The sequence below is a fragment of the Taudactylus pleione genome, unplaced genomic scaffold, assembly GCF_031769625.1.
Source record: "Taudactylus pleione unplaced genomic scaffold, aTauple2 ptg000282l, whole genome shotgun sequence".
NCBI lineage: Eukaryota > Metazoa > Chordata > Amphibia > Anura > Myobatrachidae > Taudactylus > Taudactylus pleione.
This window is the reverse complement of record NW_028284684.1, coordinates 1121690-1138212: the sequence shown is the minus strand read 5'-3', so window position 1 is coordinate 1138212 and position 16523 is coordinate 1121690. Positions and strand designations below refer to the sequence as shown.

General features: G+C 53.7%; 1 protein-coding gene across 4 annotated transcripts in view; it reads left to right on the top strand.

The window, feature by feature from the left end:
• The window catches only part of LOC148512088 (E1A-binding protein p400-like), a 206846-nt gene that overhangs the window by 82377 nt on the left and 107946 nt on the right, over positions 1-16523 (top strand). For all 4 annotated transcript variants that reach the window (XM_088482083.1, XM_088482082.1, XM_088482081.1 and 1 more), the window contains exon 24: positions 475-554. In XM_088482083.1, the coding sequence (XP_088338209.1) occupies positions 475-554 (80 nt within the window). The remainder of the gene's footprint in view (positions 1-474; positions 555-16523) is intronic.

Sequence of the window (16523 nt, the reverse complement as noted above, 5' to 3'; positions counted from 1 at the left end):
TTATTCCTGCAGCCTGTTGGGTTTCTGCAGTATGTCAGTTTCTTTTTCTGTTCTCCTCCTTCTCTGTTCTTCAGTCTGTTCTCCGTCTCCTCTCGGGCTCAGTTCTTAAAACTGGGGCTGATGGGGCATAGAGGGGGAAGAGCCAGTCACACTTAGATTTTTAAAGTGCTAGGCTCAATTCAACCAACCGTCTATACCCCACTGTCATAAAGCTCCAGTGTCCCCTGTGGAATCGGAGAAATGGATTTAACGGTAAGTACCAAAATCCTGTTTTTGTGGTGAGGAAAATGTTTTTCTAGAATTCTTTTCTTTACTCACTAAAATGAGTAAGGTATAAGGAATACAGCAGACAGACATGTTGCAGGAGCAGAGAGCAGTATCATCTTCAACTTCGATTACTCAGACATACAAGCTGGTATATGACGAGCAGGAAGTTTTCAGTTACCAATAGTCTTTATTTTATTTTTTTTATAGCTCTTCTAACAGCTAAAAATGCACAAGTTGGAGTAGACTCGACAACAAGACCTGCTCCTGCTGTGTTGGGAAGTGCCCAGGTATATATATGATTGAAATAAGATTAATACTAAACTTAAGTTTTAGTGGTTAGATATTAAAGATGAAATGTGTTTAGATACATGGTGGATCTATCTATACAAGCATTAAAACTTAATTTGTTTCTCAATGGAATATAAGAAAGATAAATAACGTAATGTGTAAACACTCTTCTGTGGTCAGCAGTTTTATATTGGTCTTTCTTCTTCAGGGTCCATAGGCTCCACAGGGAGACCCTGGGGTATAGGTTGGGGAACCAAATCCAGGCACCACGTAGCTCCCAGGATGCACTGGGTGCACTCTCCCTATAACCCCGAGCCAGAGGCACCTCAGTTTAAGTAGGTGCCCGGCCGGAGTCGGGTCACTGTTATCGCAGGGGGGCTGTTTAGCAGCCCCTAAAGCTATTTTATTTCAATTTGATGCCGCAACGCCAGTACTTACCTGGGATTCTCGGCGGGAAACTGGGGTCCGTGCTAGCCCGGCCTTGCGGACTTCCCAGACTGCAGCTGGATCTACTGGGATAAAGTAAGGCGGGTGACCCGCGTTTGTGCTGTCATTGCCTCCGGTCTCAGGGGACAGATCTGAGGCGCTGAGGTGGACGCAGGCCCTCCATATCCTGCGCCTCCTCTAGACCACCAGGGACAGTGTCGGCGCGGGTCGGTTAATATTCAGCCAGAGAAGACAGCCTTCCCTGTTGTAGAGGCTTCTCCCCTCAGCTCAGCACGCCTTTCCATTGCGGTCTGGCTTTGCTGAGCTGCTTCCTCCTGGGCCACGCTTCCTCTGAGGTCTCCGGCGGCCATTTTATCTTTATGGTGCAGCGCAGATCTCCTAGGATGGCGTTGGGTCCAGTCCCCCCTTTGGGTCAGTGTACACAGTGCTATAGCCCCAGACACTGAATCTGGGCAGTTGATTGTAGTGCCACTTGCAGTATATTGTATGATATATATATATATATATATATATATATAATATGTGTGTGTGTATGTATATATATATATATATATATATATGTGTGTGTGTGTCCCTTCTCTGTACAATCTGCCCTAATACTGGTGTACTTAGGGTGGTTCTGGGACCATATTTCTACTTCAGGGTCCATAGGGTATCCACAGGATACCTTGGGTATAGGTGTGACGTCAGTCGCTGGGCACCATAGAGTTAAGCTTTTCAGCCTCCCAGGATGCACTAGGGTCCCCCTCCTATACCCCGGCCCCGAGCCAAGGCACCTCAGTTTAGTTTGGTGCCCGGCCGGCGTCGGGTGCACCTGTTGGAGTGGGGGCTAGAAGAGCCCCTGAAGCTTTCTTCAGTGCAGCTGTGGCTGCACATCTGGATGTACAGCATGGACAGTCATTCCTGACGTCCATGCTGTCTTCCCTACACCCCCGCCGGTACCAGAACGCCGGTACCGATCCGGGGATGCTGGTGAGCATCTGGGGTCACAGCTAGCGGTGACCCCAGATGTTCCGGACCATGGCCGGATCCAAGGGGGACAAAGGTAAGCAGCGGGGTCCCGCGGTGGGTCCCCGCTGGTCACATGGTCCTAAGTCCCCAGGCAGGGGGCTCCCTGGGGACTGGCTGCAGCGTGGAGCCAGGCGACCAACCTGCGCTTTCCACTACCCCCTGGGACAGCGGACCGCAGCAGAGCGGTAGCGCTGCGGAGTCCCAGGGGTTAAATGCATGCCAGGGGAGCGCGCCTTCCCTGTCTCACAGCCGGCGCCTCCCCCGCTGCACACAGCCCTCTCTGCATGCTGCCGACTGGTCCTGTGGCAGCGCTCCTCCCCCAGGCCAGCCTCCTCTCTGCTCCTCGGCGGCCATCTTCTCCAGAACGCATGGTGAACGCTGCTGGAAGCGCTGGACGGAAGCATCGTGGTCTGGGTCCCCCCGCATACCTCTCCTCCGCTGTGGCTCGGGTCTGTGTATGCAGCGCTGTGTCCTACCAGGCCCTGTGTCTGTGTAGTTGAGTGATCAGCGCTGTTGGTGCAGGAATTGTTATTTCTCTGCATTGTATGTGACTGTGCTAGCGCTGCCTGTAACTTTTCTTCTCTAAACTGTCAGCTTTATTACTGTCCCTGTTCTTTCTGCTAAAGCCCTTGCGGTGCGGTGCTGCAGGGTGGTCTCTCGCCTATTTAATACTTAATTGGTGAGAGAGGTCACATACGTGGTGCCATCATGTCTGAAAGTGATTTTCCCCTCCGGCTACAGTGTACCACGTGCAAAGTACCGTTAGCGGAGGGGGAGGGTAGCGTGGAGGGCCTTTGCCGGCAGTGTTTGTCCATGGCGCGGCCTATTACGGTTACAGCACCGGTACAGGAGCCGCCCTGGGCTTGTTTCGCTCAGGCGTTAACAGCTTTAGTGGGCCAGTTAGCTCCGAAGCCCGCGTTTACTCCGATGGGTTTGTCCCAGCAGTCTGTGGTGTCGTCACCCATGCAGGGGTTCCCACGACAATTGGTGGTACCCCACAGTCTCCCTATTTCCCCGCTCCCGGGTTCTCAGGAGCCAGCGTGGGTTAACTCCCTGACGAGTTCTGTACAGCACTTGTCGGATGTGTTGCAAGGGGAGTCTGTGATGCGGCCTCATAAAAGGCCGGTGGCGTCTCTGTCCGCTCCTTATGAGGATGACGAAGGGACGTCTGATGATGGGGAGATTCTGGATCCTGACGATCAGGAACCTCTCCATACTAAGGACGCTGATGCTAAGTCCAAAGTATATATTCCTGGACTTATTCGGGCGGTCCGCACAGCCTTGGTGATTGAGGACGAAGTTCCCCCAGCGGCTTAATCTAAGTATGCCTTTTTCAAAGATGTGAAGGGCGATGCCACAGTCTTTCCTCTTTCGGGTCAGTTGGTGGACCATTTAGAGGAGGCGTGGAAACAGCCTGGCAAGCGATACCAGCCGCAGAGACGCCTGGCGGTGGCTTATCCGTTCGCTGATAATTATTTTGCTAAGTGGGAATCCCCTCCACAGGTGGATTCTCACGTGACCCGTCTTGTCCGTAGTGCCACATTGCCGATGCCATCCATGTCCTCCCTTAAGGATGCTACGGACCGCAAGGTAGAAATCTGCCTGAAGTCCGCTTATTCCCTTGCAGGGGGGGCAGCATGGCCGGCTATGGCCATTTGCTGGGTTGCCAGAGCGATGGAGCGCTGGGCGGATTCATTAGAGGCTTCTTTTGAATCCGACTGTCCGGCCGAACAGACGGAGTTGATTGGCAATCTCCGTGATTCGGCCACCTACATCAACGAGGCGGCTCTAGACATTAGTACTCTGGTGTCTAGAATTTCTTCAGCAGCGGTAGCTGCTCGTCGCACCTTGTGGCTGCGATCCTGGAAGGCGGACGCAGATTCCAAGAAAGGTCTGGAAGCGTTGCCGTTTACCGGAGAAGTTCTCTTCGGTCCGGATCTGGATAAGATTGTGGCCACGCTGGCGGCAGCCAAATCTGCTTTTCTACTTCAGGGTCCATAGGGGGTCCACAGGGTTGACCTTGGGGTTATAGCTGGAACAGGATCCATGGGCACCACACAGTTAAGCTTTTAGCTCCCAGGATGCACTTGGGTCCTCCTCTATACCCCGCCCCCGAGCCACAGGCACCTCAGTGTAAGCTGGTGCCCGGCCGGAGTCGGTCACCGCGCAGGGGGGCTGCAGGAGCAGCCCCCAGAAGCTTTTTATTTTAAGTTAGATTTTATTTATTTTTAATCTCTTTTTACTACAGACGGCAGCGAAGGGCTGTCTGTACAGACGCCCACGCTGCCGCTCTGATCCCCGACTGGCGCCGCGACGCCAGTACTGATCTGGGGATCGCGGCGGGAGGGCAGAGTCCGTACTAGCCGGACTCTGTCTACCTCCCAGGACTGCTGCCGGAGTCGCCGGGGATTCAGGTAAGCCGCGCGTCGCTGGCTAGCAGCGGCGTGCGGAATGCCTTAAATGCAGTCCTTTAGCCTCCGGTCCTGGGGACAGACCGGAGGCTGCTGGCAGTGGCGGCGGGCCCCCTCCATAACCCGTGGGACCACTAGACCACCAGGGATAAAGGGGCAAGCGGTAAGCCAGCATCCCTGGGGTTATGGCCAGCCAGGGGAGGAAGCCTTCCCTGTCAGCGGCTCCTCCCCTCAGCTCAGCGCGCCTTTCAGCACGTTGTCTGGCGTCACTGAGCTGCATCTACTCGGCCACTCCTCCTCTGAGGTCTCCAGCAGCCATTTTCCCAGTGGCAGCGCAGATCTCAGGGAGCACGCGGACCGGTCCCCCTGTGTACCTCTCCCCTGATTAAGGACAGCGTACACAGCACTATAGCCCTCCCAGACACTGAATCTGGGCAGGTTGATTGTAGTGTAAAGGTGCAGTGAGTATATCTTCCTGCATGGTATGTGACTTTTGCTAGTGCTGCCTGTCTGTGCTTATTTTCCGCTTACTGTCAGCTTATACCTATCCCTTTCCTTCTCCTACAAGCCCTACAGGTGTGTGGGGGAGGGGCGTTTCTACTGACCTCACTTATATAGATCACGTATTTGTGAGGTCCGTCACATACAGTTGTGTGCTACTCAGTGCCATATTGTGGGCTGTTGTTCAGCACACCGGTGAGTGCGTTTTACTTCTACCCTGGTGCCAGATATATAATATATTCTGTCATGTCAGACGAGGAGGTTGAGCGCTCAGTGGCTTCGGTGTTGGCCTCCTGCGGACGCTGTTCTGCAGGAGTAGATAGGGAGGATTTGTCACAGGATGGCCTGTGTAGTCGATGCCAGGTGGCTCCTGGCCCATCCAGACCTTCTCTGGCGCAGGAACCACCGTGGGCGATGTTTTCTCAAGTGCTGGTGTCTATTGCGGACCGTCTGTCGGTCCCGACTGCTCTCCCTACTAGGGCGGTGCCCCAGCCGACCATCCCCTATTCCCTGGGTGTCCCGCAGTTATTGCGGAGTCCTCCTGGGTCTCAATCAGTAGGCCCCTATGCGGGGTTGCCTATGTATATACAGGCTTCCCTTGTGCCGCAGCAGCCTGTGGTACCTTTTCAGGCCCCTACGGCGACTCCTCCACCATGGGTGGATGTGCTCTCCAACTCCGTGCAAAATTTGGCGGCCGCTTCCTCTGCTTTTCAGTCAATGTTGCAGACTGACATGCCTTCTAGGATTTCAAAACGCCCACTCATGACACGGGCTGCTCAGGTATCGGACAGAGGGTTCCTCAGATGATGGGGAGGTCCCTGATGACACTGACTCGGACGCCTCGGTCCAGGAAATGGATACCAAGTCGTCCATTAATGTGCGAGCACTAGTTAGGGCGGTGCGAGCTATTCTTCTTATAGAGGATGAGGCACCGGTTCCTACGTCGAAGTTTCCTAGTTTCAAAAAAACTAAGGTGGCTTCTGCGGTGTTTCCCCTGTCGGATCAGTTGACGGATCATATGGCGGTAGCTTGGCAGGCGCCCAGTAAGAGATTCCTTCCTCAGAAGCGGTTGGCTTCTAATTACCCCTTCCCTGAGGCACATTGTAAAAAATGGGAAACTCCACCGGCGGTGGATTCCCATGTCACCCGTTTAACTCGGGGCGCCACCTTACCATTACCGTCGATATCCTCGCTGAAGGATCCCACGGACAGGAAAGTTGAGACTTGCTTAAAGTCTATTTACTCCCTCTCCGGGGCGGTGGCCCGACCGTCCATGGCCATCTCCTGGGTGGCCAAGGCCATTGAGGGGTGGGCCAATGCATTGGAAGATACCTTCCCAGACGACGCTCCGGATGTCCAGCGGGCGTTGTTGGGACAAATGAGGGACGCTGCTTCTTACATTGGTGAAGCTTCTTTAGATGCTAGTCTGCTGACCTCGCGGGTATCGGCTGCAGCGGTGTCTGGCCGCCGATCCTTGTGGTTGCGGTCCTGGAGAGCGGACTCTGATTCAAAGAAGGGTCTGGAGGCCTTACCTTTCAATGGGGAATTACTATTTGGTCCGGACTTGGACAAAATAGTGGACACCCTGGCTAAATCCAAGTCGGCCTTCCTCCCTTCGGCGGCACTGCCTGCTAAGGTTCGGAGTTCGGCTTTTCGTTCCTTTCGGGTTCAGGGTAAGGCGAAAGGTCAGTCCTTCCCGAGACAGTCTGCGAGTAAGACTGCCTCTAAACCCAAGAAGCAAGCCTGGAGTGCTCGGCGCCCTTCTTCCAAGCAGGAAGATAAACCTGCGGCCTGATGGGACGGGCCTCCCTCTGGGGGACCTCAGAGTGGGAGGCCGACTTCTTCTATTTGCCCAGTGCTGGCACAATACCTCCACGGATGCCTGGGTTCGAGAAGTGGTCTCCCAGGGGTACGCCCTGTCTTTTCGGCACAGACCACCCCACCAGTTTTTCTGCACAAGTCCTTCTCAGGACAAGGCCAAGGCGTTACAGGTTCAGGAGGCTATAGAGTCCTTGCTGAAAGCAGGGGTCATTTTTTCCCGTTCCTCTATCACAACGAGGGACGGGGTACTATTCGTCTCTGTTTCTGGTGCAGAAACCCAATGGTTCTCATCGCCCTATCCTCAACTTGAAGTCTCTGAACAAATTCCTCAGAGTTCCCAAGTTCAGGATGGAAACGTTACGTTCCATCATTCTGGCGATGGAACCGGGGGATTACATGGTGTCCCTGGACATCCAGGACGCCTACCTCCATGTTCCGATAGCATCTTCACACCAGCGGTATCTGAGGTTCGCTATCCTTCAACACCACTATCAGTTCCGGGCGCTTCCCTTTGGTCTCTCCACGGCACCGAGGGTGTTCACGAAGATTATGGCGGTCATGGCCGCACATCTTCGGAACCAGAATGTACGGCTGCTGCCGTATCTGGACGACCTCCTGTTGCTGGCGAGCTCCCCGGAGGTACTGCTTCAACATCTCCACCTGACGATCGCTTGCCTGCAAGCACACGGGTGGTTGATAAATTGGAAAAAGTCCTCCCTGATTCCATCACAGCGGATGGTTCATTTGGGAGCCCTGCTGGATTCGCGTCAGCAAAGGATCTTCCTGACTCCGGAGAAGGTCGCCTCCCTACAGCTGCGGATGCACAGTTGCCTGAGCCGTTGCCGCCTGTCGGTCCATTCGGCTATGAGAGTTCTGGGGTCCATGGTGTCGACATTCGACATGGTGGAATTTGCCCAGTTCCATTCCCGGCCCCTGCAGGGGCTGATTCTATCAGAATGGAACGGGTTACCTCACCGGATCCGCTCTCAGGTGCTGGTGTTGTCTCCGGACGTTCGTCAATCTTTGGCTTGGTGGCTTCAGACAGCTCATCTGGTCGAGGGGCGCCCATTTTGGATCCCGGACTGGGTCCTGCTCACGACGAATGCCAGTCTCCGGGGTTGGGGGGCAGTGACCGGCTCTTTGTCACTTCAGGGTCGTTGGTCAGCGGAAGAAGCACTTCTCCCCATCAACATCCTGGAACTGCGGGCAGTATACAGGGCCCTGCAGTCGTCCGGCCCCGCTCTTCACGGAAGGGCGGTACAGGTGCAGTCCGACAACGCCACCACGGTGGCGTATATCAACCACCAAGGCGGAACTCGCAGTCAGGCAGCGATGTCGGAGGTGTCTCGTAACCTGAATTGGGCGGAGGGTCACATTCCGGCGATCTCGGCGGTCTTCATCCCCGGAGTCCTCAATTGGGAGGCGGACTTCCTCAGCCGTCATGACGTGCATCCCGGGGAATGGTCGCTTCACCCAGAGGTGTTTCAGCTACTCGTGGACAGGTGGGGACTGCCGGAGCTGGACTTGATGGCCTCCCGTCACAATCACAAGTTGCCCGTTTACGGGTCAAGGACAAGAGACGCAGGCGCAAGTCTGGTGGACGCGCTGTCGGTGAAATGGACGTTTCACCTGGCGTATCTGTTTCCTCCGCTATCCCTGCTTCCTCGGGTTCTGCGGAAATTCAAGCAGGACGGCGGCATGCTCGTGCTGGTAGCTCCGGCGTGGCCCAGACGTCCTTGGTACTCCGATCTCAGGAGCCTCTCCATCGACGCTCCGTACCTTCTTCCTCAGCGTCGGGACCTGTTGTCTCAGGGGCCCTGCCTTTACCCGGATCTGGGTCGGCTGTCTTTGACGGCGTGGCTCTTGAGACAGCCGTCTTGAGGTCTCGGGGCTTCTCCAGTTCGGTTATTGGTACCATGCTCAGGGCACGCAAGCCTGCTTCAGCACGGATTTATCACAGAGTGTGGCACACTTACTTTCAGTGGTGTGAGTCCAGACATTATGATCCTCAGGTGTTCCGAGTTTCTAGGATCTTGGAATTTCTTCAGTCAGGATTGGATCTCGGCTTACGCCTTGCATCTCTGAAGGTTCATGTGTCCGCCTTGTCCGTGTGGTTTCAACGGCGGATTGCAATACTACCAGACGTTCACACCTTTTTCCAGGGTGTTCTCAGGATCCAGCCTCCCTTTGTGCCTCCTGTGGCTCCTTGGGACTTGGCGGTGGTGCTACGGGTCCTGCAGGGTCCTCCGTTTGAGCCTCTTGAGGCGGTGGAGCTCAAGTGGCTGACATTTAAGACGGTTTTTCTCCTGGCAATTGCTTTGGCCAGGAGGGTGTCTGAATTGGGGGCGCTTTCCTGTCGCCCTCCTTTCCTGATTTTTCACCAGGACAGAGCGGTGCTCCGCACTCGTCCTGAGTTTTTGCCCAAAGTGGTCTCAAAGTTCCACATTAATCAGGAACTTGTTGTGCCAGCTTTTCAGTCCCCTGATCTTTCAGCTGGTGAGACTTCCTTAGATGTGGTCCGGGCGCTTAGAATTTATGTAGACCGGACGGCTTCGGTTAGGAAGTCTGATTCCTTGTTTATCCTCTTTGGTTTTCACAAGAGGGGTTGGCCTGCCAACAAACAAACGTTAGCCCGTTGGCTTCGTTCCGTTATTTGTGAGGCTTATGCACAAGAGGGTTTACCTGTGCCAGCCTCTGTTAAGGCTCATTCCACTCGTTCTGTGGGTCCCTCTTGGGCTGCTAGACGTGGCGCTTCTGCTGTTCAGCTGTGTAAGGCGGCCACTTGGTCTTCTATTCAAACGTATTTGAGGTTCTATGCGTTTCTCACCTTCGCCTCTCAGGATGCTTCCTTTGGGCGCCGGGTGCTCCTTTCAGCACAGGAGCGTCCCCGCCCTTAGTTGAACTGCTTTGGGACATCCCCAAGGTCAACCCTGTGGACCCCCTTTGGACCCTGAAGTAGAAAACAAGAGATATGGGAAGAACTTACCTTTGTTATCTCTGTTTCTACGAAGTCCATAGGGTCCACAGGGCGCCCGCCCTGACGCACCTGGCTTCAAATGGGCTGTGTGGCTGGTCACCGGTTTTCCGTCTCCTATTGCTGTGAGTATGGTTTCTTGTATGTTCCAGTCTTCCTTCTCTCTGTTCCATATTCTCCTCCGGCCTAGGATGCTTACCAACTGAGGTGCCTGTGGCTCGGGGGCGGGGTATAGAGGAGGACCCAAGTGCATCCTGGGAGCTAAAAGCTTAACTGTGTGGTGCCCATGGATCCTGTTCCAGCTATAACCCCAAGGTCAACCCTGTGGACCCTATGGACTTCGTAGAAACAGAGATAACAAAGGTAAGTTCTTACCATATCTCTTGTTGTCTCCCGTCGGCCGCTGCTCCTTCTAGTTCTGGACCATCGTCCTTTCGGTCATCTAGGGCCCAGGGCAGGCCCAAACCACAGTCGTTTCCTCGACAGGCTGGCCCTTAGAAATCGGTCAAGCCCCGGAAGCAGGCATGGAGTACCAGACGTCCGGCCCCCAAGCCAGATGACAAGCCTGCGGCCTGACGGTCCGGGCCTCCCTTTGGGGGATCCCAGGGTGGGAGGCCGCCTGCTACAGTTCGCCCAGTGTTGGTCGACCACTACGACAGACACTTGGGTTCTGGAGGTGGTTTCCCACGGATACGCCCTCTCCTTCCAGCACAGATCATCGGCTCGCTTCTTCACCACGGGTCTACCATCAGACCGGAACAAGGCTACGGAGCTGCGGAAGGTTTTGCACACTATGCTCCAGGCTGGAGTTATAGTGCCTGTTCCATTCTCCCAGAGGGGCCAGGGTTTCTATTCAAATCTATTTTTGGTAAATAAACCCAATGGGTCATATCGTCCGATTCTCAACCTCAAAGCACTCAACAAGTCTTTGCGGGTCCCGAAGTTTCGGATGGAGACCCTACGGTCCATCATTCTGGCGCTGGAACCTGGGGACTACATGGTGTCATTGGACATACAGGACGCTTACCTGCATGTCCCTATTCTTTTGCGCCATCAACAGTTCCTCAGGTCTGCAATCCGCAGCGACCACTTCCAGTTTCGGGCGTTACCTTTTGGCCTGGCAACAGCACCACGTGTTTTCACCAAGGTGATGGCGGTCATGGCGGCTTCTCTGCGGCTGCAGGGAGTCCGCATGTTGCCGTATTTGGACGACCTGTTATTGGTGGCAGGTTCTCCAGAGCTCCTGTTACGCCACTTGGACCTGACCATTGCACTGCTGCAACGGCACGGCTGGCTAATCAACTGGCAGAAGTCCACTCTAATCCCGTCTCGGAGTATTCTGCATCTTGGAGCCTTATTGGACTCGGGACAGCAAAGGATCTTCGTGACGGAGGACAAGATCTCTGCTTTACAGTCAAGGGTGCGCAGTTGCCTGCACAGCCGCCGGGTGTCCTTACACTCGGCGATGAGGTTACTGGGCTCCATGGTGTCGGTGTTCGACATGGTGGAATACGCCCAGTTTCACTCCAGACCTCTGCAGCACCTGATCCTGTCCAAGTGGAACGGGCTGCCTCAGTCTCTGAAGTCCCAGACGATTGTGCTCACCCCGGAGGTTCGCCTGTCCCTTGCGTGGTGGTTACAGACGATCCACCTCAACAAGGGACGTCCGTTCTGGGTTCCAAATTGGGTCCTGTTGACAACGGACGCCAGTCTTCGGGGCTGGGGAGCAGTTTCGGGTCCACACTTGTTCCAGGGCAGGTGGACGCCGACAGAAGCGGAGCTTCCAATAAATATCTTGGAACTCCGTGCGGTCTTCAATGCTCTCCAGCAGGCACAGCGGTTTCTCCAGGGTCGCCCGGTGCAGGTCCAGTCGGACAACGCTACCACCGTGGCCTACATAAACAGGCAAGGAGGAACTCGCAGTCGGGCGGCTCTCGTAGAGGTCTCTCGGATCCTGGTTTGGGCGAAGCGCAATCTTCCGGCCATATCAGCGGTCTTCATCCCGGGAGTGCTCAATTGGGAGGCGGACTTTCTAAGTCGCCAAGACGTTCATCCGGGGGAATGGTCCCTGCACCCGGACGTTTTTCAACTACTGGTGGACAGGTGGGGTCTTCCAGAAATCGACCTCATGGCGTCCCGGCACAACAACAAGTTGCCGGTGTACGGGTCTCGCACAAGAGACGAAGGGGCGTCTCTGGTGGATGCTCTGTCCGTCCCGTGGACGTTCCGGTTCGCATACCTGTTCCCTCCGGTCTCCCTTCTTCCACGGGTAATCCGGAAATTCAAACAGGAAGGAGGGACGCTCCTGTTGATAGCTCCCGCGTGGCCCAGACGGCACTGGTTCTCAGACCTTCAGGGTCTGTCCGTGGACAGTCCTCTGCGGTTGCCGCTACGACCGGACCTTCTGTCTCAGGGTCCTTGCCTTCACCCGGACCTGACTCGGCTGTCTTTGACGGCGTGGCTGTTGAGACGGCCATGCTGAGGTCCCGGGGGTTTTCCAGCTCTGTGGTGCGTACCATGTTACGAGCTCGGAAACCGTCTTCCGCGAGGATATACCATCGCGTGTGGCATACGTTCTTCCAGTGGTGTCGACCGAGAGGTTATGCACCGCGGGAGTTTCGTCTGTCTCGGATTCTCGCCTTCCTGCAAGCGGGACTAGATCATGGGCTTCGCCTTGCTTCTTTGAAGGTACAGGTTTCGGCCCTATCTGTCTGGTTTCACCGTAGGATTGCTACAATCCCGGATGTGCGCACCTTTATGCAGGGTGTTCTCCGCATTCAGCCGCCCTTTGTTCCACCTGTGGCGCCTTGGGATTTGGCTGTGGTCCTGAGGGCTCTCCAAGGACCGCCGTTTGAACCACTGGGCTCAGTGGATCTTAAATGGCTAACAGCTAAGACTGTTTTCCTTCTGGCCATTGCTTCTGCCAGACGTGTTTCTGAGTTAGGGGCTCTTTCTTGTAGACCCCCTTTCTTGGTTTTTCATGGGAACAGGGCAGTGCTCCGAACTCGGCCCGAGTTTCTTCCCAAAATTGTTTCCCAGTTTCATGTTAACGAGGAAATCGTTGTTCCGGCCTTTAACTCACCGGGTCTTTCCGTGGGTGAGGCCTCTTTGGATGTTGTGCGGGCCTTAAGGACTTATGTTGACCGCACTTCTTCGTTTAGGAAGTCGGACGCTTTGTTTGTCCTCTATGGCTTCCGTAAAAAGGGTTGGCCTGCTTCAAAGCAAACTTTGGCAGCCTGGATCCGTATGGCTATTTCTGAAGCTTATCTTCATGAAGGCCTACCGGTCCCACCTTCTCTGAAGGCTCATTCCACTAGGTCTGTGGGTCCTTCGTGGGCAGCTCGACGTGGTGCCTCGGCAGTTCAGATCTGCAAGGCTGCTACGTGGTCCTCTGTCCATACCTTCGTGAGGTATTACAGGTTTGACACCTTCGCCTCTCAGGATGCTTCCTTCGGGCGGCGGATTCTCCTTTTTGCACAGGAGCGTCCCCACCCTTAAAGGATACTGCTTTGGGACATCCCCAAGGTATCCTGTGGATACCCTATGGACCCTGAAGTAGAAAATATGAGATATGGTAAGAACTTACCCTTGTTATCTCTATTTCTACGAAGTCCATAGGGTTCCACAGGACTCCCGCCCTGTCGCACCTGTGCTGCAGATGGGCTTTGCTCTGGTCACCGGTTTTCCGTCTCCCTCTGGTGAGAATGTGATTCTTGTATGTGTCCAGATCTTTTTTCTCTCTCTTCCTTCTCCTCCTCCGGCCTATGGCTTGATAACTAACTGAGGTGCCTTGGCTCGGGGGCGGGGTATAGGAGGGGGACCCTAGTGCATCCTGGGAGGCTGAAAAGCTTAACTCTATGGTGCCCAGCGACTGACGTCACACCTATACCCAAGGTATCCTGTGGAACCCTATGGACTTCGTAGAAATAGAGATAACAAGGGTAAGTTCTTACCATATCTCATATTATTTGTGAGGTTGGTGACATACTGTTGCATGCTGCACGTTTCCATATTTTAGGTGAAACTGTGTGTTGCATACGCTGATAGTGGGTCTCTGCAGCTAATCCTAGTGCAAGTCAGGACCAATATAGCGCTGCTTGATATTTCCATAATAATTGGGGAGTCAGATAAGTTATGTGCTGCAGGTGTAAATTAGGAGGATTTGAAGAGTTATGTTTAAGGTGCCTTTAGGCATGTCCCCCTTAAAGAATCCCCCCTTGGGCTTTTTTTTTTTCTCAGACCCAGGCCTCCATTGCGGATCACCTGGCGGCCCTCACAGTTGTAACCCACTTGGGGTTACCTCAACGTGCTATCTTAGGGTATCCCGCATTTCTTGCCGTCTACCCCTGGGACACAGACTGTCGCTCCCTACTAGGGTCTTTCATAGTACATGTAATCCCCTAAGGTACCACTACAGTCTGTAATTTTCCTTTCAGGGATTACCACAACAGCCACCCTGGGTGGATGTCTTCTCTAAAGCTAAGGCCTTTCAGACCATATTAGAGAAAACTAACCTAAGAAGGCGTCTTAACGCACTGTGGTGTCTCCCCAGTCTGCACTGCTGTCTGACACAGATGGGTCGTCAGACAATGGAGAGATGGATGATGTGTCTGACTCTGATTCCCTTCGTCAAGAGGTGAAGCCTATATCAAGTATTGATATTCCTGCTTTGGCGCTGGCAGTCAGGTTCATCTTAGTTATAGAGTATGACGAACCTGCCTCTAAATTTGAACATCCTCAGTTTATGCAGGTTAAAATGTCTTCGGCTGTTTTCACCCTCTCTGACCAGATGGTGGATCACATGGCGGAGGTCTGGCATTCGCCAGGTAAGAGGTATCGCTCACAAAGCGCTTGGCCTCCTGTTACCCTTTCCCTGGGAGTCACTGCAACTAATGGGAATCACCGCCTGTGGTGGATTCTCATGTTATTTGCTTGATAAAAAGTGCTACTACGCCTTCCATCCCTTCCCTGAAGGATTCTGGGGATAGGAAGGTGGGAAGCTGGCCTGAAATCAATGTACTGTCTTTCACGGGCTGTTGCATGTACGACCATGGCTATTGCATGGGTGGCTGACGCGATAGAGAGCTGGGCTGATGAATTTGAAGATTTTTATTTTTTTTTCCGTCAGAAGCTTCTGGGGATCTGATGTCTTTTGTTGCTCACATTCAAGTTGCAGTTTCCTATGTTGGAGAAGCAACATTGGATGCCAATCTTCTCACCTCCAAGGGTTTCGGCCGCCACTATAACTGCCAGCCATACACAGTGGCTGCGCTCATGGAAGGCAGAGGTCAATTCCAATATAGGCCTTAAAGGATTGCCCCCTAATGGGGAGATCTTGTTTGGCCCTGACCTTGATGAGATTGTAGCAGCGTTGACCGTATCACAAAAGGCCTTTCTGCTATTCGCTACTTTCACTACAAGGCCTCGGACTAAGGCCCTCATTCAGAGCCGCTCGCTATTTGCGGTCGTTCGTTCTAAAACAAGGGGTGGCTATTCAAATGAACCGTTCGCTAATTGCGGTCTGTTCACGCCTCTAAGTCTGAACGAGCGAGCAAAACTTGCGGTTGTAATTTTGAAAATACGCCCCCTTGCCGCTTGCACCATACGTCATGTCCGCTATTTATTAGATTAATCGAGTACATCGAACAGCGTATGTACTGCTCGCTATTCTTGTGGCTGGTTTTTTCAACCGCTATTTTGCGAGCAGTTCTGAGTAAAAAAAAAAAACAAGTGACGTGGTCAATGACGCTGCTGTATTAATTATGCACTCCCTTAAAACGCCCGTTTTGACCTTTAAGCACGCCTGCGTTCGAATTCCACCCCCCCGTTTTCAAGCACCTTCCCCTGTTACCACCCACATACGCCTCCTTCTGTCACTCAAAATAGCAGGCATTCGCTATATAGCGAACAAACGATTTTCGGCAGCACTGACTGGTTCGCGCATGCGTATTAAAATCCGTACGCATGCGCAGATGTGCGAACATTGGTCAGAACGAACGAGCGGCCACTTACGAGCGGCTCTGAATCAGGGCCTAAATCTGTTAAGTCCTTTCGTCCTCAAGGAAAGCCTAAAGGTCAGTCCTTTCCTTGGCAGTCGGCCTCCTCTAGGGCCGCCATACCCAGAACCAAGCAGAACTGGACCACCAGACGCCCTGCTTCTACGCCTGAGGATAAATTCTCATCCTGACTGAACAGGCCTTCATCTGAGGGATCTCGGAGTAAGAGGCCGACTTCTTCAGTTTGCCCAGTGCTGGTGTCAAACCACCATGGATGCTTGGGTAAGAGAGAGGGTCTCTCAAGGGTCCGCCCTCTCATTTCTCAGACGTCCTCCCCACCTGTTTTTCTACACAGGCTCTCCTTCAGACCCGAACGAGGCCTTACAAATCCAGAAAGCTATACAGTCCTTTCTGGTTCAGAAGCCGAATGGGTCTCATCAGCCTATTCTCAAGCTTGAATCCCTGAACAAATTCCTAAGGGTGCCAAAGTTCAGGAGCGATACCTTACGCACCATCTTCTAAGCTACGGAGCCTGGGGGCTTTATGGTATCGCTGGATATTCAGGACACATACCTACATGTACCTATAGCGTCCACTCCTCAGCGTTATCTCCGGTTTGCTATGCTACAGCAACACTTCCAAATTTTCAGGCTCTGCCTTTTAGACTGTCCACAGCTCCACCGAGGTTAACCAGAATTATGGCTATCATGACAGCCCACCTGCACAGGGTATCCGAATGCTACCGTATCTGGACTGCCTCCTGCGCTTAGCAGGATTCCCAGAGGTGCTTCAACGCCATTTACAGCT